At 36.9% G+C, this 24,767-nt stretch overlaps 1 protein-coding gene across 1 annotated transcript in view; it reads right to left on the bottom strand.

The window, feature by feature from the left end:
* Positions 1-6,194: 6,194 nt before the first annotated feature.
* The window catches only part of LOC139763070 (uncharacterized), a 54,413-nt gene continuing 35,840 nt past the window's right edge, over positions 6,195-24,767 (bottom strand). Inside the window, exons 10-14 of the mRNA XM_071688668.1 lie at positions 17,954-18,089; positions 16,940-17,165; positions 16,032-16,307; positions 13,951-14,067; positions 6,195-10,688 (exon numbers count right to left, since the gene is read on the bottom strand). Of these exons, the coding sequence (XP_071544769.1) occupies positions 6,571-10,688; positions 13,951-14,067; positions 16,032-16,307; positions 16,940-17,165; positions 17,954-18,089 (4,873 nt within the window). The 3' untranslated portion in view covers positions 6,195-6,570. The remainder of the gene's footprint in view (positions 10,689-13,950; positions 14,068-16,031; positions 16,308-16,939; positions 17,166-17,953; positions 18,090-24,767) is intronic.

The following is a 24,767-nucleotide window of genomic DNA, read 5'->3' as shown; positions in this document are numbered from 1 at the left end:
GAAATGGTTTGGGCACATGGAGAGAATGAGTGAGGAAAGATTGACCAAGAGGATATGTGTCGGAGGTGGAGGGAACGAGGAGAAGTGGGAAACCAAATTGGAGGTGGAAAGATGGAGTGAAAAAGATTTTGTGTGATCGGGGCCTGAACATGCAGGAGGGTGAAAGGAGGGCAAGGAATAGAGTGAATTGGATCGATGTGGTATACCGGGGTTGACGTGCTGTCAGTGGATTGAATCAGGGCATGTGAAGCATCTGGGGTAAACCATGGAAAGCTGTGTAGGTATGTATATTTGCGTGTGTGGACGTATGTATATACATGTGCATGGGGGTGGGTTGGGCCATTTCTTTCGTCTGTTTCCTTGCGCTACCTCGCAAACGCGGGAGACAGCGACAAAGTATAATAAAAATAAAAATAAATAATATAAGAAGCTGGTGACTGAGTTTGGTAAAGTGTGTGAAAGAAGAAAGTTAAGAGTAAATGTGAATAAGAGCAAGGTAATTAGGTACAGTAGGGTTGAGAGTCAAATCAATTGGGAGGTAAGTTTGAATGGAGAAAAACTTGAGGAAGTAAAGTGTTTTAGATATCTGGGAGTGGATCTGGCAGCGGATGGAACCATGGAAGCGGAAGTGAATCATAGGGTGGGGGAGGGGGCGAAAATCCTGGGAGCCTTGAAGAATGTGTGGAAGTCGAGAACATTATCTCGGAAAGCAAAAATGGGTATGTTTGAAGGAATAGTGGTTCCAACAATGTTGTATGGTTGCGAGGCGTGGGCTATGGGATAGAGTTGTGCGCAGGAGGATGGATGTGCTGGAAATGAGATGTTTGAGGACAATGTGTGGTGTGAGGAGGTTTGATCGAGTAAGTAACGTAAGGGTAAGAGAGATGTGTGGAAATAAAAAGAGCGTGGTTGAGAGAGCAGAAGAGGGTGTTTTGAAATGGTTTGGGCACATGGAGAGAATGAGTGAGGAAAGATTGACCAAGAGGATATGTGTCGGAGGTGGAGGGAACGAGGAGAAGTGGGAAACCAAATTGGAGGTGGAAAGATGGAGTGAAAAAGATTTTGTGTGATCGGGGCCTGAACATGCAGGAGGGTGAAAGGAGGGCAAGGAATAGAGTGAATTGGATCGATGTGGTATACCGGGGTTGACGTGCTGTCAGTGGATTGAATCAGGGCATGTGAAGCGTCTGGGGTAAACCATGGAAAGCTGTGTAGGTATGTATATTTGCGTGTGTGGACGTGTGTATGTACGTGTGTATGGGGGTTGGGCCATTTCTTTCGTCTGTTTCCTCGCGCTACCTCGCAAACGCGGGAGACAGCGACAAAGTATAAAAAAAAAAAAAAAAAAATATATATATATATATATATATATATATATATATATATATATATATATTTTTCTTTGTCGCTGTCTCCCGCGTTTGCGAGGTAGCGCAAGGAAACAGACGAAAGAAATGGCCCAACCCACCCCCATACACATGCCTTGATTCAATCCACTGACAGCACGTCAACCCCGGTATACCACATCGCTCCAATTCACTCTGTTCTTTGCCCTCCTTTCACCCTCCTGCATGTTCAGGCCCCGATCACACAAAATCTTTTTCACTCCATCTTTCCACCTCCAATTTGGTCTCCCTCTTCTCCTCGTTCCCTCCACCTCCGACACATATATCCTCTTGGTCAATCTTTCCTCACTCATTCTCTCCATGTGACCAAACCATTTCAAAACACCCTCTTCTGCTCTCTCAACCACGCTCTTTTTATTTCCACACATCTCTCTTACCCTTACGTTACTTACTCGATCAAACCACCTCACACCACACATTGTCCTCAAACATCTCATTTCCAGCACATCCATCCTCCTGCGCACAACTCTATCCATAGTCCACACCTCGCAACCATACAACATTGTTGGAACCACTATTCCTTCAAACATACCCATTTTTGCTTTCCGAGATAATGTTCTCGACTTCCACACATTCTTCAAGGCTCCCAGAATTTTCACCCCCTCCCCCACCCTATGATCCACTTCCGCTTCCATGGTTCCATCCGCTGCCAGATCCACTCCCAGATATCTAAAACACTTCACTTCCTCCAGTTTTTCTCCATTCAAACTCACCTCCCAATTGAATTGACCCTCAACCCTACTGTACCTAATAACCTTGCTCTTATTCACATTTACTCTTAACTTTCTTCTTTCACACACTTTACCAAACTCAGTCACCAGCTTCTGCAGTTTCTCACATGAATCAGCCACCAGCGCTGTATCATCAGCGAACAACAACTGACTCACTTCCCAAGCTCTCTCATCCCCAACAGACTTCATACTTGCCCCTCTTTCCAAAACTCTTGCATTCACCTCCCTAACAACCCCATCCATAAACAAATTAAACAACCATGGAGACATCACATATATTTTTTTTTTTTTTTTTTTTTTTTTTTTTATACTTTGTCGCTGTCTCCCGCATCTGCGAGGTAGCGCAAGGAAACAGACGAAAGAAATGGCCCAACCCCCCCCCCCCCATACACATGTACATACACACGTCCACACACGCAAATATACATACCTACACAGCTTTCCATGGTTTACCCCAGACGCTTCACATGCCTTGCTTCAATCCACTGACAGCACGTCAACCCCTGTATACCACATGACTCCAATTCACTCTATTTCTTGCCCTCCTTTCACCCTCCTGCATGTTCAGGCCCCGATCACACAAAATCTTTTTCACTCCATCTTTCCACCTCCAATTTGGTCTCCCTCTTCTCCTCGTTCCCTCCACCTCCGACACATATATCCTCTTGGTCAATCTCTCCTCACTCATTCTCTCCATGTGCCCAAACCATTTCAAAACACCCTCTTCTGCTCTCTCAACCACGCTCTTTTTATTTCCACACATCTCTCTTACCCTTACGTTACTTACTCGATCAAACCACCTCACACCACACATTGTCCTCAAACATCTCATTTCCAGCACATCCATCCTCCTGCGCACATCTCTATCCATAGCCCACGCCTCGCAACCATACAACATTGTTGGAACCACTATTCCCTCAAACATACCCATTTTTGCTTTCCGAGATAATGTTCTCGACTTCCACACATTTTTCAAGGCTCCCAAAATTTTCGCCCCCTCCCCCACCCTATGATCCACTTCCGCTTCCATGGTTCCATCCGCTGACAGATCCACTCCCAGATATCTAAAACACTTCACTTCCTCCAGTTTTTCTCCATTCAAACTCACCTCCCAATTGACTTGACCCTCACCCCTACTGTACCTAATAACCTTGCTCTTATTCACATTTACTCTCAACTTTCTTCTTCCACACACTTTACCAAACTCAGTCACCAGCTTCTGCAGTTTCTCACATGAATCAGCCACCAGCGCTGTATCATCAGCGAACAACAACTGACTCACTTCCCAAGCTCTCTCATCCCCAACAGACTTCATACTTGCCCCTCTTTCCAGGACTCTTGCATTAACCTCCCTTACAACCCCATCCATAAACAAATTAAACAACCATGGAGACATCACACACCCCTGCCGCAAACCTACATTCACTGAGAACCAATCACTTTCCTCTCTTCCTACACGTACACATGCCTTACATCCTCGATAAAAACTTTTCACTGCTTCTAACAACTTGCCTCCCACACCATATATTCTTAATACCTTCCACAGAGCATCTCTATCAACTCTATCATATGCCTTCTCCAGATCCATAAATGCTACATACAAATCCATTTGCTTTTCTAAGTATTTCTCACATACATTCTTCAAAGCAAACACCTGATCCACACATCCTCTACCACTTCTGAAACCGCACTGCTCTTCCCCAATCTGATGCTCTGTACATGCCTTCACCCTCTCAATCAATACCCTCCCATATAATTTACCAGGAATACTCAACAAACTTATACCTCTGTAATTTGAGCACTCACTCTTATCCCCTTTGCCTTTGTACAATGGCACTATGCACGCATTCCGCCAATCCTCAGGCACCTCACCATGAGTCATACATACATTAAATAACCTTACCAACCAGTCAACAATACAGTCACCCCCTTTCTTAATAAATTCCACTGCAATACCATCCAAACCTGCTGCCTTGCCGGCTTTCATCTTCCGCAAAGCTTTTACAACCTCTTCTCTGTTTACCAAATCATTTTCCCTAACCCTCTCACTTTGCACACCACCTCGACCAAAACACCCTATATCTGCCACTCTGTCATCAGACACATTCAACAAACCTTCAAAATACTCATTCCATCTCCTTCTCACATCACCGCTACTTGTTATCACCTCCCCATTTACGCCCTTCACTGAAGTTCCCATTTGCTCCCTTGTCTTACGCACCCTATTTACCTCCTTCCAGAACATCTTTTTATTCTCCCTAAAATTTACTGATAGTCTCTCACCCCAACTCTCATTTGCCCTTTTTTTCACCTCTTGCACCTTTCTCTTGACCTCCTGTCTCTTTCTTTTATACTTCTCCCACTCAATTGCATTTTTTCCCTGCAAAAATCGTCCAAATGCCTCTCTCTTCTCTTTCACTAATACTCTTACTTCTTCATCCCACCACTCACTACCCTTTCTAAACAGCCCACCTCCCACTCTTCTCATGCCACAAGCATCTTTTGCGCAATCCATCACTGATTCCCTAAATACATCCCATTCCTCCCCCACTCCCCTTACTTCCATTGTTCTCACCTTTTTCCATTCTGTACACAGTCTCTCCTGGTACTTCCCCACACAGGTCTCCTTCCCAAGCTCACTTACTCTCACCACCCTCTTCACCCCAACATTCACTCCTCTTTTCTGAAAACCCATACTAATCTTCACCTTAGCCTCCACAAGATAATGATCAGACATCCCTCCAGTTGCACCTCTCAGCACATTAACATCCAAAAGTCTCTCTTTCGCACGCCTGTCCATTAACACGTAATCCAATAACGCTCTCTGGCCATCTCTCCTACTTACATAAGTATACTTATGTATATCTCGCTTTTTAAACCAGGTATTCCCAATCATCAGTCCTTTTTCAGCACATAAATCTATCCCTGGGGATAGGGGAGAAAGAATACTTCCCACGTATTCCCTGCGTGTCGTAGAAGGCGACTAAAAGGGGAGGGAGCAGGGGGGCTGGAAATCCTCCCCTCTCGTTTTTTTTTTGATTTTCCAAAAGAAGGAACAGAGAACGAGGCCAGGTGAGGATATTCCCTCAGAGGCCCAGTCCTCTGTTCTTAACGCTACCTTGCTAACGCGGGAAATGGCGAATAGTATGAAAGAAAGAAATATATATATATATATATTTTCTTTGTTTCCTGGTGCTACCCTGGTGATGTGGGAAAGTGATTAATAAAAATGAATATTTTTTCCTCATACATATTTGCCACTTCCTGCATCAGCGAGGTAGAGTCCAGAACAGAGGACTGAGCCTTAGAGGGAACAACCCCCCCCCCCAGCTCCTAAGAAAAAAGATAAAATGTTACATATGTACACTTTGGTATGATAAACTACCATCAGTTTTAAGGATAATTGCTCACGATGCTTGAGTAGTGTCTTGCTCAGCAGATGATCCAAGTCTCAAAATTATTTTCTTCATGTGTTTGCTATTTTCTATATATGATTTTGCAACTTGATATTTATACATTTATTAGCTCTACCAGTTTATCTAATAGCCTCTTCTAAGAGTTAGTGACCTGACACAATATTGCTATTAAATGATCCTATTTATTTAAAGCTTAGGATTTAAACAGACTTATCCATTATCCCTTTAGTCTCCAAGCAGGCCTACATTTGCAAAAAGTACTCAAAATAATGATGGAGAATATGAAGTCATAGAATTAACCTTTAGCAATGAGGACACTTTAGAACTTACAACTTCCTGATTTTGTCATGTGATCAAGACTAAATCATTACACACAGTTTAGTGTTTGAAGGTTTGTTAGAGAAAAGGATGTTGAAGAATTTTATTAGTTAGAAAAAGTCTTATCAAATAAAGATGTATTTGAGGTGGTATGAGAATAAAGAAAGAATCATGTATCATTAAAGCCTATGGCAATATGTGTAAGCAGACTGTTACTGATGTTCAACAGAATGCTCAGTATGTTTATGTCAAATGGATATTTTAATAATCACCTTGAGGCACCCTCCCCTACTAGTGGAGGGATAATAAGAAAACAGATATTGCCAAATTATAAATCAATCTTTATTTGTCTGTATACAGTAATGAAATAAAATGTGACACAATGAAACATAAAGTAAGATATTCATAAATCTATTAATTAGATGGGTTAATAATTCATAATACTTTAAGATGGAAAAAATGTACAATATGAAACTACAAACATAAAATCTGAACATGATTGGTAAAACTATATTAAAATAATCTTATTAGTGCTTTTGAAAATTATATTTACCATTCCACAAAAAGTAAACAAAAAGCTTTATAAATTAAGGACTATACAAGAAATAATCTGTACAAATCTATAATATTTACAGGAGCTGGCAAGAGGATTCATTCATTTCCTCTTTAGCTCTTTGCAACTATACAGTATTTACAGACTTAGGAGTAACTTTCCTTACTGCTTCTGTATAATCTTCGACTGGACTTTGGCTTCATTTGTGACTGCGAGGCACTTTCACTAATGAATCTGTCCTGAGGCACACTGTTACTGAGAATGGGTGAAACGGAAAGATGAACTAAACTCAGGAAGCTTGGATTGGAAAGCTGCATGTTTTTCCCATGATTCTTATCAAATGGGGATGATTGTGTGGGTAGATGATTGGTTACTAAGTGTTCCTGTACATCTGTTACCTCAGCCACGTTACTTTGGTTGGTTATTAACTTTTTAATTACCTGATTATTAGGTAATGGAGACAATTCAATGCGTGGGCTCATTCTTATGCAGTATTTCTGTTTTTGTTTACGGATAAATGTTTTCATAGTGGGAGAGCCAGGTACATTCTTAACAGACCATTCCTCCTCTATAATGTTGTCAAAAGACTTCTTTCTCCTATGATCAGAGGACTGTGTGTAAGTCACAGTTTCCACATCTGAACTGTTTTCAGAGGAGTGTCTGAGCACTTTATTTATGTGCATCATTTCAAATTCAATTTTCTTACCCAAAGCTTCATCAGCTGCTCTTTCAGAAGTATCTGTTGCTTTTGTTGGAGATAAGGTTATTAGCTTTTGGAAAAGTTCTGGTGATACACTAAGGTCTTTTGACATATGACGAGTAAATCTAAGTGGAGTAATCACAGATTTGGTTTCTTTACACTTTTTTTTTCTTGTAAATGAAGTTTCACATCTATTGCTTAAGAGAGAATTATTCAGGGAACCACTATGATCTGAACATATGCTCTCACTCTTGTTATAATGTAGTTTTGCATCACCACTTGAATTGAGGTCTGAGCCATCCACAGAAGTATTTGTTTCAGAGACCTGGTAATGTTCCCCACTTCTTGTGAGTTTCAGCTTAACACCCTTCTTCTTCTTCTTTGCTTTTTTTATACTTTCAGATTTACCTTCTCCACCATTTACCACCTTACTGTCTTGACTCATCTTCATGTTTTTTACATGATTCTGTGGGTCATCCTTAAATTCAGAATTCATCTCACAGCTTTTCCTCTTGTTAGATCTAGGCTTCACCATATTCCAGTCACATGGAATTTCTGATTGTTTCTGAGTTACAGTCTCTTTACCAGTTTCAGATGGGATTTTCTGTGTTGTGGAGAGATGTTTGTCAACAAGGGAAAGGTTCCCATTTAGCTGCTCACACACTTTTTCTGAATTATCATTTTTCTGCTGTGGAAATATATCCATTTCATTTTCATTTCCAGTTTCCTTTCTTGAACCATTGTCACTCCTGTCTCCAACAGCTGAGGATACCTCTGACTTATCTGATGGGGAATGAAGGAAGTTTTCAGCATTCATCAAGGGGGCAGGTTCCAATGTTTCACGTTTATCAAACTTATCAGGGAATATAAAATTACTATGAAAATTTCTCTTCTTTTGAGTACTTGACGTTAACCATTTGTCGTCAAGGAACATGTCATCCTCAGAATACTCGCTTTCACTACTGAGCTCACAAAATGACTGTATAAGCTTCCTACAAGTTCTAATACTTCTTTTTTCAATATTGCTTTTTTTCTTTTTCTGCTCATTTCTCCTTTCTGAAAATCTCCTCCTCTTTAAATCATTTCTTTCACTTCTTGTGTTTCCAGACTCATTACCATCCTTGAAAGATGGCATTTTAAATGATTTTGCAGAACATTTTACAGGACTTTTTTCTGACAAAACCTGTATCATGCTGGAAGTAATAGCTTTTGCTTCAATTGCAGACATCCTCTTCCCTACAACATTCCTTACTTCCTTTACTGTTTCAAGGGAAGAGAAACGTTTCTTTGCTTTATTCGGAGATATTGTACTTTTCCTCTCTTTACCATGTTTCTCTTTGGCTTCTGTGACAGCTACTCTCTTCTTTGTTTCTTTAGCAGAAATTTTCAAGTCTGATTCCTTTGCAGACATTCCTTCTTGTGATCCACCTTGGCATATTTTCTCTCCTGGAGTAAATTGTTCTCTTCCTTTTAAGGTGCCTTTGATGGTTTCACTTTTCCTGACTTCTGTTATTTCATTTTTGTGAGACATGTTCTCCCTCACTTCATATGGATGTATCATATTTTCTTTGCTTGCACACACATTATTTTTTATTTCATGAACAAAAATACGTTTCTTTATTTTATTTACTGGCAAGTCAACTTCTGTGTCACTAACTGATATGTTTTTCTCTGCCTCCTTTAAAGCCATTTTTTCTTTTCCTTTTATTTCAATCAATTGTTCAACATCTGCAGTAAGACTGACAGAGTTGATGGGTGAAGTGCCAGCCACTTTTTTATGTCCACAAACTATAGACATTCTCGCTGACTCTGTCTTACCATCCACTGCTGAGCAATTGTCATGACTCTTCTGACTGAGCTCAGCGTTCATACTCTCTAAGTATAATTTTATTTTTGGGTCCATTGAAATTTCAGGACTAACTGAACAGTCTATGTTTTCACAGTCTAGATGTTGGTCTTTCTTTTCAGGAGTGGTACTTTCTGCTAGAATAGTATTTATGTCCAGCAAAGGCAACTGTTTCTCTGGCAAGGAACTACATGTTTCTTCACTTAACTTAAAGCCTATTTCCTCAGGAGACTGGCTCGCTTTCTTCTGGGGGCTGGAAAGGGATCGTAAGATGCCATTGAGGTTTAGCTTCAAAATTTCATCATCACTTAATTCTAATGTTCCTATTCCCAAATCTGGATCAAAATCTCCAAACAAAAGAGAGTTCACCATGTCAATATCATCTGGGTTAACATTTGGAAAAACTGAAATATCTGCATCTTCAGAATTTACAGTATTTTCATTAACTGTAATTTTGCTATTGTCAATCTTCTCTGGGCTCATCTTTCTTTCTGATAGTCCTCTTATTGGATGCACTTTCATAGGTGAAGTGAAAAGAATGGCTGAAGATTTTGTAGTGGTAGGCCTTCTATCAGGAGACAAAAGTTCAATTTCACCCTCTGAAAAAGAAACAATACCCTCAACCTTCACTGGCGTTGAAGAGTTTTGCTGAGGAGGGGGAGTCTCTGGAACTGATTCGGGCTTTGATAACAGAGAAGGAACTTTTCTGGGAGGAGAATTCAAACCTTTATCATTCTTCAAAGGTGTCTTTAGAGGGCTAAACATTGACCTCTTTACTAAAGGGACAAAGCTATCAGGGCTATGAAAGGGTATCTTTCTTGGTGTTTTACCAGGTGTCTTTAGTGGAGTTTTAAGAATGCTCTTAGGAGTTTGAGGAGGTGATGAGAAACATCCATCCTTAATCTTTGGAGTCTGAGGAATGGTGGAAGGAGACACATGTTTACTTGGGGTGAATATCAAATTGAACTGAACTCTTTTACTTGGGGTCACCCCTGACAAACCAGAAGGTTCATCATGGTTGGTTTGCTGGGGAGTACCCGGATTCTGACACGTTAAAAAGGAACTAGTGTCCCTATTTTCTTCACCTAATTTTTCTTTCCCTGGAGTAGAAAAGCCCAGAAAGTCCATTTTATCTTTTTCTGATGAATGGAAGCCAACTAAATTTCTAGGAGATTGTTCTGCTTTTCCAGTTTTTGTTGGAGTACACAGTGACAAAGCCTTTCTAACTCTTTTTACAGGAGTCTGTCTTAAATCTGTTCCAGAAGTAAAGGATGTAACACTAGCTAAATCTGTATGAGTGTTCTTTGCAGGAGAGTTGGTGAATAATGATTTACTTGAATGTTCACATACAATATGGCTAGTCTCTGCTCTACCTAATCTTTCCTTCATGGCAGTACTAGTACTGTTGTCAAGTCCATAGTCTAGCATCTTTCTTTCTAGGGTTGAGCAATTATTTTTCTTTTCATCTTCTTCACTGAAACTCTGCTGTGATGGGGGATCAGTTGGAATTATCTCTGAGAAAAGGAAGCTTGCATCATTCATACTTTGTAAGGGATATGCATCTAAACTACGTCTATCTGAGAGTCCCCGAATTCGATCTGCTAGAAGGCGAGTTTTAGCTCGTTCCCAATTACGAGATCGTGCACCAGAGTAGAAGGAATTTCTTCTGGTGACAGTCAAACTTGCTTGAAGCCGACGAGGTGTTGTTCTGCTAACTCCTGTTGAAGTAATTTTATGTTTAGCTCTACATTTCAAATTCTAAGTTGTAAGAAGAAAAATTAGCCTTAAGCCAATAATTGTGGCAACTTCTAATGCTCAGTATGCTCTCAATATTGAATAAAAAAAATGAAAATAAAAGATTGTCTTGCCATTCAAAGTCTTCGTTCTTTAAGGGAGAAGAGATCCAATTGTTTCAGCGTGTCTTCATATGCCAATTTTCTAAGGGATAGGGTCAATTTTGTCACATGTCTTTGTATTTACTCTAATTTTTCCTTGTCAAGGCGTGGTCTTAATAGAGTAAATAATGAGAGGGTAAGAGATGTGTGGAAATAAAAAGAGTATGGTTGAGAGAGCAGAAGAGGGTATGTTGAAATGGTTAGGTCATATGGAGAGAATGAGTGAGGAAAGATTGACAAAGAGGATATATACATTATGTCAGAGGTGGAGGGAACAAGAAGCAGGATACCAAATTGGAGGTGGAGGGATGGAGTGAATAAAATTTTGAGCAATCTGGGTCTGAACATACAGGAGGGTGAGAGGCGTGCAGGGAATAGAGTGAATTGGATCGATATGGGATACCGGGGTCGACATGCTGTCACTGGACTGAACCAGAGCATGTGAAGTGTCTGGGGTAAACCATGGAAAGGCCTGTGGGGCCTGGATGTGGATATATATTATGTCCCTGGGGATAAGGGAGAAAGATTACTTCCCACGCGTTCCCTGCGTGTCGGAGAAGGCGACTAAAAGAGGAGGCAGCGGGAGGCTGGAAATCCTCCCCTCTCGTTTTTTAATTTTCCAAAAGAGGAACAAAGGAGGGGGCAAAGTGAGGATATTCCATCAAAGGCTCTTTCCTCTGTTCTTAATGCTACCTCGCTAATGCGGAAAATGGCAAATAGTATGGAAAAAAAAAGAAAATGAAAAACATATATATATGTTCAGGCCCCAATTGCTCAAAATCTTTGCACTCCATCCTTCCACCTCCAATTTGGTCTCACACGTCTCCTTGTCCCTTCCACCTCTGACACAAATACCTTCTATGTCAATCTTTCCACATTCATTCTCTCCATGTGACCAAACCATTTCAATACACCCTCTTCTGCTCTCTCAACCGCACTCTTTTTATTACCACACGTCTTACCTTTTCATTACTTACTCGATCAAACCACCTCACACCACATATTGTCCTCAAACATCTCATTTCCAACACATCCACCCTCCTTCGCACAACCCTATCTATCGCCCATGCCTCACAACCATAAAACATTGTTGGAACCACTATATAAATATGGGAGGATATTGACTGAGAGGGTGAAGGCATGTACAGAGCATCAGATTGGGGAAGAGCAGTGTGGTTTCAGAAGTGTGTACGTGTAGGAAGAGAGGAAAGTGATTGGTTCTCAGTGAATGTAGGTTTGCGGCAGGGGTGTGTGATGTCTCCATGGTTGTTTAATTTGTTTATGGATGGGGTTGTTAGGGAGGTGAATGCAAGAGTTTTGGAAAGAGGGGCAAGTATGAAGTCTGTTGGGGATGAGAGAGCTTGGGAAGTGAGTCAGTTGTTGTTCGCTGATGATACAGCGCTGGTGGCTGATTCATGTGAGAAACTGCAGAAGCTGGTGACTGAGTTTGGTAAAGTGTGTGAAAGAAGAAAGTTAAGAGTAAATGTGAATAAGAGCAAGGTTATTAGGTACAGTAGGGTTGAGGGTCAAGTCAATTGGGAGGTGAGTTTGAATGGAGAAAAACTGGAGGAAGTGAAGTGTTTTAGATATCTGGGAGTGGATCTGGCAGCGGATGGAACCATGGAAGCGGAAGTGGATCATAGGGTGGGGGAGGGGGCGAAAATTCTGGGAGCCTTGAAGAATGTGTGGAAGTCGAGAACATTATCTCGGAAAGCAAAAATGGGTATGTTTGAAGGAATAGTGGTTCCAACAATGTTGTATGGTTGCAAGGCGTGGGCTATGGATAGAGTTGTGCGCAGGAGGATGGATGAGCTGGAAATGAGATGTTTGAGGACAATGTGTGGTGTGAGGTGGTTTGATCGAGTAAGTAACGTAAGGGTAAGAGAGATGTGTGGAAATAAAAAGAGCGTGGTTGAGAGAGCAGAAGAGGGTGTTTTGAAATGGTTTGGGCACATGGAGAGAATGAGTGAGGAAAGATTGACCAAGAGAATATATGTGTCGGAGGTGGAGGGAACGAGGAGAAGAGGGAGACCAAATTGGAGGTGGAAAGATGGAGTGAAAAAGATTTTGTGTGATCGGGGCCTGAACATGCAGGAGGGTGAAAGGAGGGCAAGGAATAGAGTGAATTGGAGCGATGTGGTATACCGGGGTTGATGTGCTGTCAGTGGAGTGAATCAAGGCATGTGAAGCGACTGGGGTAAACCATGGAAAGCTGTGTAGGTATGTATATTTGCGTGTGTGGACGTATGTATATACATGTGCATGGGGGTGGGTTGGGCCATTTCTTTCGTCTGTTTCCTTGCGCTACCTCGCAAACGCAGGAGACAGCGGCAAAAAAAAAAAAAAAAAAAAAAAAAAAAAAAAAATATATATATATATATATATATATATATATATATATATATATATACACACACACACACACACATACACATAAAATACAACAAAACAAAACCACACAAAACAAAGTACTCAGTACAATCACTTGCTGCCTTGTAACCGCAAACACTGAACATCCGGAAAAAAAAAAAAAAAAATATGTCCAGAAGTTTTTAACAACAGACCCTTCCCATGCAAAGCACTCCATAAACAGCCAACAACCTCCAAGCAGAAATGAAAAGCTTACTCCTGATTCATACTTCAGCAACATACAGATCCCTTCTCCAACAAACATGACAGTTAAAGACATATAAACAACAAGCAAACCATTCCAACAGACATACACACCAAGCCAAGCCCTATAGATCCTTCTATTGTTTCTCATGACCAATTCATCTACCCTGGTTTAGCCTGCTGACAGCATGTCACCTGTATATCAATTCACTCTATCACTTGGACACTTCTTAACCTCCTGCATTTTCAGGCCCTGATAACCCAAAGCCTTCTTCAATCGATCATTTAACCTCTTCTCTACTTCTGACACATATATATCCTTTCAGTCAAATATCTCTACTCAGCCACTCCATGGTATGTTCACACTTCCTCAGCTCTCCCATTCATACTCAGTTTATAGTGGACATTTTCTAATAAGTAAGAAAAACAAAGCTTCTAATGAAGAGATGCTTAACAGGAGTGATGAACATACTTTTCACATCAGGGCTTTCTCCTATGAGTGTTGTACCGGTGCTTTTACAAACTCTGTGTTTGGTGAAAATGGTCTGACCGACCTTTTCTCCTGGTGTTTCTGGAACCAAAACTCCACCTGAAAAATGAGAAAAAATGTTATCAATGATAATTCAATTTAGTATTCAACAAGGTTATGATTATCAAAAAGTAAATTCACCAGGGATGTATCTAAATGTTTCACTAATTTCTGGTAAAGCTATAACTATGATTAAAACAAAGGTCAAGCACAATTCAGTTACTTTTGCTATAAAATTAACTTTTCAGAGACAAAAGGTTTTCAATACAATATTGCTTCCTTTGCCTTTGTGAGCATCAGGAACAAATGAACAATGGAGTTACTTGCAGACATCCACTCTAGGGCTATCATGAATAATAAATAATTTCCCACATGGCCATTTTGATGTGAACAGTACAGTACAGTGCATGTGTAAATATCCTGCCCTGCCCAGCCAGGACAGTGAGAGTGGTATCAGTCTGCATATAACCTTAACAGATTGCTGGCATTAAGATAACGTTTTATTATATCAACACTAAGGACATGACTGCATCTTGTTTGCTTTTATTTGTTACAAAACATGGGGAGTCATAAAATGGAGAGTGGCCACCCACATGATGGGAGGTCCCGAAGGGAACAGGCTTCAGAGGTACTGATAGATAGAGCTACAAAAGTTAGGTGCCAAATCTGTGGTAAGTTTTTCCTAAAGAACATCTACACACTACAAACACCATTTGAATGGATAACATTCATATGACAATTATAAAGACTTATGCAATGCTGACCAAAGTACCATTTCCAGTTTGTTTATATTGGGTGGTAGGAGTCATAAAGAAAGACTAAATGATGATGATGATATCAAATTGAAGGCCAATAATGACTCAAAACAAGGTAAGGTTTCTTTGTGGGGTGGAAAAAGAAGCTAAATTAGAAAATGAAGAAATTCAATTTACAGATGAGATTTCAAATACATAAAAGAAATACAAAGTGGAGATGCCTCCGACAAAACGGCAGTGGCTGGCATTGAAGAAGCAGTTTGATGCACTATCTCAAGACAAGGAAAGAGACACATCTATTCTCAAAACTGAATTGGTTCAAACAGGCAATATTCCAACATCATTCCAATATCATATTCATAATTATTCTTTGTACTGTGCTAAATATTTTTGTCCCAAATTCAATATATTGACTGATACACAATCACAAACAGGGTATTTCAAGTATGGAAAAGATCTTGAATTAGATTTTGGAGATGATATGCTGCTTCAAGGAAACATTTCAATGTACAGATAAGGTTTAAAAAAATATGATTTTAATGTGCATAAAGACAATGTTTCTCAGACTGAAAAAGAAAATAGGGCAAAGAACTGTCACCAAGAACTACAGAGCTGGAATGACAATTGGAAGAACATATTTTCTACTTTACAAGCAATGAAGACAATTCAACAATTTTGGATGCCTGATGTATTTTATTTTTACACAGTTAATGGTGCTGACATCAGTGAGGCTGACAATTCATCATAGTTCACCTGAGATTTTCTTCCCTTTGTCACAATGCAGGTGCAGAGTCGGCAAAGTAAGCTTCTCCAAAGCTTATTCAGAGAGGGAACAGGCATACATTTAATGTACTGGCCAATAGAGCTGCACCTAAGAAAGGCACTAGACAAATTAATGGAGCTGAAACCCTTATCCATTATTAATCATCTTCTAAAACGGTAAACTGCTCTGTAAATAATCAAATTAATTCTTCGTGTGTCTCCACATGCAAATCCCATGAAAACAATGTCATCAATGCTATTTACAAAACACTGCATGGGTGTTGTTCATAATGTTACTTCCTGGTAGATACACAAGCTTATATCCAAAAGTTGTGGATTAAGGAAATGGATGCTAAAAAGTCAATGCCTGACTGGTTTCTGGTTCTTGCTTTTGGTTTTGTTTCTTTTTTACCTGGTACACCATATCCTTAACATAAACTTTACACTCCTTGATAAGGATTCCCATGGAAATCTTAGAAAAATATAGCATATGTATTAATACTTTACCTCTCTTTGATTTTGGGGTTTTAAGTCCTCTCTCAGGTGTGACCAATCCTTTAATGGGAGTTTTATGGGAGGCTTTAGGTGAAGCTGAAACAGTTCTACTTTTCACTGGAGTGATGGCATGTGATTTTCTGCGTTTCTTTCGAGGACTACGTCTAAGCTTAGACACAGGTATAGCTCCAACTGTTTGCGACCGCTGTAGCTTTGATTTTGATGCTGCACCATCAGGTAAGACAAAGAGGTTACGTCGCACATTTCTTAAGTTACTATCAGTGCCATCTGGAAAAAAGAAATAAACAGGTAGGAATATATACATGTATCAACATTAACTATTTTATATTGTCTATCTCTGATGCTTGTTCCCACCTGGAACTACCTCAAAGGGGTGGCCACGGAAAGAGTCTCCATAACTAGTGAACTCCAGTGCCATTTCTTAGCATTTAGTGCCTCACCCTTAACAGGCCACTGGCAAAGGGCAACTTTAGCGCAGTGTTTCCAGAGGCTCCTACCAAATGCTCCTACTTAATGTTCTACCTAATCCATTTATCTTACCTATATCTCTGACGAATATTATATGAGCTGAATTAGGTATGTAAATCCAGCCTTTCAAATTATTCCTTTATAATACATTGGAACAGGTTCAGCTCAGTGACAGTATATTTCCCCCATACACCATATCACTCTAATTAGCACTGTCCCATGCACATCTTACATCCTCCTGCATGTTGCCCCTTCTCCTTGGTCCCTCCACTTCCAACATGTATAATGTCATATGTTATATGTATATTGTTATCCACTTAATCAATCAATCAATTTACAGATATGTATATTAAGTAGTTATTTTGTTATGTGATATGCTGTTGCAAACATAAAGGGTATCGCAAACTAAAAGAAAAGAAATTTTCACATACGTTTGTTTGAGGCTGAAGCAGTAGGAATGGGAGCTGCTTGTGGCTTAGACTGCTCACTAATGGTCCTTGACAAAGTCCTTGTTACCTTTTGTACTACAATGCTGCGCTTGCTAGCCTCTTTCAAGGAACGATGACGTGGCAACATGCGACGACCATCTCGTGACTTGCCAGAACCAGGATTCTCAGCTGAACCAAGTGGACTACTGTAGCTTTTGACAGAGCTATCCTGAAGTTGTTCATGATCAATTAATTACATATCTACCATCATATACCTAGTTTAAAAACCTCCAGTGGATACATATGTAAAGTACTTCAAATATAGTGATCTTTTTTCAAATGAAATATTTATAATTTACATACAAGCTTAATTTACACAGTCTAGAATATGTTTAGAATACCTAATGAGGAATATGGGAGAGTGAATAGAGAGGGTGGTGGCATGTACAGGGCAACACACCATGGAGGAGCCATTTGCTTTGAAGAATTTGTGTGAGATATATGGGGAAATGGATGGTGATTTGTATGTAGCATACATGGACCCAGAGAAACAGTTTGAGGCCTTGTAAGGAAGTAATAAAAATATAGTGTGAGAGAAAACCTACCAAGTATATATAAATAGTATGAATATGTACATACATTATCCCTGGGGATAGGGGAGAAAGAACACTTCCCACGTATTCCGTGTGCCATAGAAGGCAGGGGGGGGGGGCTGGAAATCCTTCCCTCCCCTTTTAATTTTCCAAAAGAAGGAACAGAGAAGGGAGCCAAGCAAGGATATTCCCTCTGAGGTTCAGTCCTCTCTTCTTAATGCTAATGTAGGAAATGGTGAATATGTAAAAAAAAAAATGTGTATATATGTATATGGTGATATGTATGTATATGAGTGGATGGGTCTTTCTTCATCTGTTTACTGACACTATCTTGCTGATGTGGTAAGTGGCAATCAAGTAAAATCTAATAATATAAAAATAATGAAAGGAGGTGGAGGATATGGCTTAACCTAAGTGCACTTACCTGTGAGTTAACAGAAGATGGTTTAGTGTCCCCAACTTCCCCAACATCACTTGTTAAAACAACAAGAGGCTCTGGAAGAGGTTGGTTTAGCTCCTCATAGATTTCAACCAGCACTTCCCCTAAAGTTTCCACATAGCTGAAAAAACAGATGGAAAAAATACATTTTTATACCAACATCTCTCCTGAGAGCAACAAAGACTATAAGATTATGATCATAAGAATGTAACTTTTCTCATTTCAACCACTACCAAAAATGCAATTATTTACAAATACATGGTAAATCTTTTTACTGATATCTTCATTACAGTTACCATGTAATAATTATCGCTGAATATGTCATAAGATTCACAAAATCTTTTTACGAGATTGTACAGATTCAATACTATTTTCTTTTTTTGTTGTGATTAATCCTGTCTTTGTGAATTATGGGGCAAGAGTTTTTACATGCGTTGCCCCATCTCTTAATATTGTACAATATGTACCATGTCTTTAATGTACTCCTATATGTATATCTATCCAGGTACCATTTACTGAAACCACAAAGGGAGGATGAACACTTGGGTTGGCTGTGGACCAAATGCCTTCTCCAGGACTCAAACCCATGTAGGTCTAACCACAGGTGGGCCATTGCTAACCACTAAACGACAGATGCCCACAATGTAATTAACTATTTGCACTGTACAGAGAAATAGTTGTGCTCTTATTGACCATTCTCTATCATACAACTTCCTCAATTTATTTATGCTGTCTGCATTAACTATGTCCTTGGTCATTCTATTCCTATCATCCACTGCTTTTATACTATAAAAGCACTTTACATCCTTTCCAACAAGTTTCTTGCTTAATTTCATGATATGTCCTTCGGTTACTCTACCCCTTCATCTTTTGAAGACTTATTATCTGTTCATGTCATCAATGTTACTAAAGTTTGTGATCAGGTCATCCCTCACTCTTTTGTTTTCCAAGGTGGACTAATTGAATTCATTACACACAACTTCCTTTACCTAAAATTTTCACTTATGTAATTTCTCCTATATTCAAAGTCATCTATTTGCTTTTTGATAATCTTTTCCTGAATCTTACAAACCACACATGTCAGCAAGACTGGATTGAAGTTCAGTGCCAGCCTTGTTTCATATAGAGGTATAATGTTTGCCCTTTTCCACTCCCTTAGCATTTATCTTTCTTCATCAACATCTTGTAAAGTATTTCAAGAGGTTTGTCTATGTACGGATCAAAATCTTTTAGTATTCTGTTACTGTCTTTTCAAGATATCTCAAGGCTTCTAAATGCCTCTGTATTCCATTTCACTGTTGTTGGAGCTATAGTATCTTCCAATGTAACACTTTTAAACCTGTAATTCAGTTCCTAATATAACTTTCAATCATCATCTACAATGCTTTCCTCTGAATCGATGTAATTCGTGTAATTAGTCGAGTAATTAGCATATCAATATAATCATAATTAATATTATGTAATTAGCCACTTAATTTTACAAAATGCATTCTTTTTACCCATATCCTTAATCACCGTATAGAATACGACATTTTCTTAGATTTTCATTAAAATCTGAAGAAGTTGAAAATCTGAGCAAAATATTTTTCTTGATTTTTTTGAAAAAATTGATTTTCCTGAAAATTTCAGCATAGATGCGTTCACGTCTGCTGAATAAGAATCTGTGGTGAGTACCTTAAAATTCGTGTAATTAGTTGAGTAATTAGCATATTAACATAATTATAATTAATATTAAGTATGTAATTAAGAGGTAAATTTTACGAAATGCAGTCTTTTGACTCCATTTCCTTAATCACCGTATAGAATACGACATTTCCTCAGATTTTCATTAAAATCTGAAGAAGTTGAAAATCTGAGAAATATTATCCTTGGATTTTTCTTGATTTTTTTTGAAAAAATTGATTTTCCTGAAAACTTCAGCATAGATGCTTTTGTCTGCTGAATAAGATTCTCTGGTCAAAACCTAAAAATTCGTGTAATTAGTTGAGTAGTTAGCATATTAATATAATTATAATTAATATTAAGTATGTAACTAAGCGCTTAATTCTACGAAATGCATTCTTTTTACTCAATATCCTTAATCACCGTATAGAATACGACAATTTCCCAGATTTTCATTAAAATCTGAAGAAGTTGAAAATCTGCGCAAAATATTATCCAAGGCCTTGGATTTTTCATTTTTTTTTTGAAAAAAATTAATTTTTCTGAAAACTTCAGCATAGATGCTTTTACGTTTGCTGAATAAGATTCTGTGGTCAAAACCTGAAAATTCGTGTAATTAGCATATTGATATAATTATAATTAATATTAAGTATGTAATTAAGCACTTAATTCTACGAAATGCATTCTTTTTACTCAATATCCTTAATCACCGTATAGAATACGACAATTTCCCAGATTTTCATTAAAATACAAAGACGTTGAAAATCTGAGCAAAATATTATTGATTTTTTGAAAAAATTGATTTTCCTGAAAATTTCAGCATAGATGCTTTTACATCTGCTGAATAAGATTCTGTGGTGAAGACCTAAAAATTCGTGTAATTAGTCGAGTAAGTAGCATATTAATATGATTATAAATAATATTAAGTACGTAATTAAGAGCTTAATTCTATGAAATGCATTCTTTTTACTCAATATCCTTAATCACCATATAGAATACGACATTTTCTCAGATTTTCATTAAAATCTGAAGAAGTTGAAAATCTGAGCAAAATATTATCCAAGGCCTTGGATTTTTCTTGATTTTTTTGAAAAAATAGATTTTCCTAAAAATTTCAGCATAGATGCTTTTACGTCCGCTGAATGAGAATCTGTGGTTAAAACCGTGAAATTCCTGTAATTAGTTGAGTAATTAGCATATCAATGTAATTATAATTATATTAAATATGTAATTAAGCGGTAAGTTTTACGAAATACAGTCTTTTGACTCCATATCCTTAATCACCGTATAGAATATGACATTTTCTCAGATTTTCATTAAAATCTGAAGAAGTTGAAAATCTGAGAAAAATATTATCCAAGGCTATAGCCTTAGATTTTTCTCGATTTTTTGAAAAAATAGATTTTCCTGAAAATTTTAGCATAGATGCGTTCACGTCTTCTGAATAAGAATCTGTGGTCAAAACCTAAAAATTCGTGTAATTAGTCGAGTAATTAGCATATTGATATATTAATAATTAATATTAAGTATGTAATTAAGCGCTTAATTCTATGAAATGCATTCTTTTTACTGAATATCCTTAATCACCATATAGAATACCATAATTTCCCAGATTTTCATTATAATCTGATGAAGTTGAAAATCTAAGCAAAATATTATCCAAGGATTTTTCTTGATTTTTTTGAAAAAATTTATTTTCCTGAAAATTTCAGCATACATGCTTTTACGTCTGCTGAATAAGATTCTCTAGTCAAAACCTAAAAATTCGTGTAATTAGTCGAGTAATTAGCATTTCATATAATTATAATTAACATTAAGTATGTAATTAAGCGCTTAATTCTACGAAATGCATTCTTTTTACTCAATATCCTTAATCACCGTAAAGAATACGACAACTTCCCAGATTTTCATTAAAATTTGAAGTTGAAAATCTGAGCAAAATATTATCGAAGGCCTTGGATTTTTCTTGATTTTTTTTGAAAAAATAGATTTTCCTAAAAATTTCAGCATAGATGCTTTTACGTCCACTGAATAAGAATCTGTGGTTAAAACCGTAAAATTCCTGTAATTAGTTGAGTAATTAGCATATCCATATAATTATAATTATTAAATATGTAATTAAGCGGTAAGTTTTACGAAATGCAGTCTTTTGACTCCATATCCTTAATCACCGTATAGAATATAACATTTGCTCATGTTTTCATTAAAATCTGAAGAAGTTGAAAATCTGAGAAAAATATTATCCAAGGCTATAGCCTTGGATTTTTCTTGATTTTTTGAAAAAATAGATTTACCTGAAAATTTCAGCATAGATGCGTTCACGTCTTCTGAATAAGAATCTGTGGTCAAAACCTAAATATTCGTGTAATTAGTCGAGTAATTAGCATATTGATATATTTATAATTAATATTAAGTATGTAATTAAGCGCTTAATTCTACGAAATGCATTCTTTTTACTCAATATCCTTAATCACCGTATAGAATACCATAATTCCCAGATTTTCATTATAATCTGATGAAGTTGAAAATCTAAGCAAAATATTATCCAAGGATTTTTCTTGATTTTTTTGAAAAAATGGATTTTCCTGAAATTTTCAGCATAGATCTTTTACATCTGCTGAATAAGATTCTGTGGTGAAAACCTAAAAATCCGTGTAAATAGTCGAGTAGTTAGCATATTAATATAATTATAATTAACATTAAGTATGTAATTAAGCGCTTAATTCTACGAAATGCATTCTTTTTACTCAATATCCTTAATCACCGTATAGAATACGACAATTTCCCAGATTTTCATTAAAATCTGAAGAAGTTGAAAATCTGAGCAAAATATTATCCAAGGCCTTGGATTTTTCTTGATTTTTTTGAAAAAATAGATTTTCCTTAAAATTTCAGCATAGATGCGTTCACGTCTTCTGAATAAGAATCTGTGGTCAAAACCTTAAAATTCATGTAATTAGTTGAGTAATCAGCATATTAATATAATCATAATATTAAGTATGTAATTAAGAGGTAAATTTAACGAAATGCAGTCTTTTGACTCCATATCCTTAATTACCGTATTGAATACGACATTTTCTCAGATTTTCATTAAAATCTGAAGAAGCTGAAAATCTGAGCAAAATATTATCCAAGGCCTTGGATTTTTCTTGATTTTTTTTGAAAAAATAGATTTTCCTAAAAATTTCAGCATAGATGCTTTCACGTCCGCTGAATAAGAATCTGTGGTTAAAACCGTAAAATTCCTGTAATTAGTTGAGTAATTAGCATATCAATATAATTATAATTATATCAAATATGTAATTAAGCGGTAAGTTTTAAGAAATACAGTCTTTTGACTCCATATCCTTAATCACCGTATAGAATATGACATTTTCTCAGATTTTCATTAAAATCTGAAGAAGTTGAAAATCTGAGCAAAATATTATCCAAGGCTATAGCTTATAGCCTTGGATTTTTCTTGATTTTTTGAAAAAATAGATTTTCCTGAAAATTTCAGCATAGATGCGTTCACGTCTTCTGAATAAGAATCTGTGGTCAAAACCTAAAAATTCGTGTAATTAGTCGAGTAATTAGCATATTGATATATTTATAATTAATATTAAGTATGTAATTAAGAGCTTAATTCTACGAAATGCATTCTTTTTACTCAATATCCTCAATCACCGTATAGAATACCATAATTTCCCAGATTTTCATTATAATCTGATGAAGTTGAAAATCTAAGCAAAATATTATCCAAGGATTTTTCTTGATTTTTTTGAAAAAAATGATTTTCCTGAAAATTTCAGCATAGATGCTTTTACATCTGCTGAATAAGATTCTGTGGTGAAAACCTAAAAATCCGTGTAATTAGTCGAGTAGTTAGCATATTAATATAATTATAATTAACATTAAGTATGTAATTAAGCGCTTAATTCTACGAAATGCATTCTTTTTACTCAATATCCTTAATCACCGTATAGAATACGACAATTTCCCAGATTTTCATTAAAATCTGAAGAAGTTGAAAATCTGAGCAAAATATCATCCTTGGATTTTTCTTGATTTATTTAAAAATATGTTTTCCTGAAAATCTCACCATAAATGCGTTCACGTCTTCTGAATAAGAATCTGTGGTCAAAACCTTAAAATTCGTGTAATTAGTTGAGTAATTAGCATATCAATATAATTATAATTAATATTATGTAATTAAGAGGTAAATTTTACGAAATGCAGTCTTTAGATTCCATATCCTTAATTACCGTATAGAATACGACATTTTCTCAGATTTTCATTAAAATCTAAAGAAGTTCAAAATCTGCACAAAATATTATTGGATTTTTCTTGATTTTTTTTTTTTTGAAAAAATTCATTTTCCTGAAAACTTCAGCATAGATGCTTTTACGTCTGCTGAATAAGATTCTGTGGTCAAAACCTAAAAATTCGTGTAATTAGTCGAGTAATTAGCATATTAATATTATATTTAATATTAAGTATGTAATTAAGCGCTTAATTCTACGAAATGCATTTTTTTACTCAATATCCTTAATCACCGTATAGAATACGACAACTTCCCAGATTTTCATTAAAATCTGAAGAAGTTGAAAATCTGAGCAAAATATCATCCAAGGCTTTGGATTTTTCTTTTTTTGAAAAAATAGATTTTCCTAAAAATTTCAGCATAGATGCTTTTACGTCCGCTGAATAAGAATCTGTGGTTAAAACCGTAAAATTCCTGTAATTAGTTGAGTAATTAGCATATCAATATAATTATAATTAATATTAAATATGTAATTAAGCGGCAAGTTTTACGAAATACAGTCTTTTGACTCCATATCCTTAATCACCGTATAGAATATGACATTTTCTCAGATTTTCATTAAAATCTGAAGAAGTTGAAAATCTGAGCAAAATATTATCCTAGGCTATAGCCTTGGATTTTTCTTGATTTTTTGAAAAAATAGATTTTCCTGATAATTTCAGCATGGATGCGTTCACGTCTTCTCAATAAGAATCTGTGGTCAAAACCTTAAAATTCGTGTAATTAGTCGAGTAATTAGCATATTGATATATTTATAATTAATATTAAGTATATAATTAAGCGCTTAATTCTACGAAATGCATTCTTTTTACTCAATATCCTCAATCACCGTAT

This window comes from Panulirus ornatus, chromosome 46 (assembly GCF_036320965.1).
Source record: "Panulirus ornatus isolate Po-2019 chromosome 46, ASM3632096v1, whole genome shotgun sequence".
In the NCBI taxonomy this organism is placed as follows: Eukaryota; Metazoa; Arthropoda; class Malacostraca; order Decapoda; family Palinuridae; genus Panulirus; species Panulirus ornatus.
This window is presented reverse-complemented; position numbering and strand designations above follow the sequence as displayed.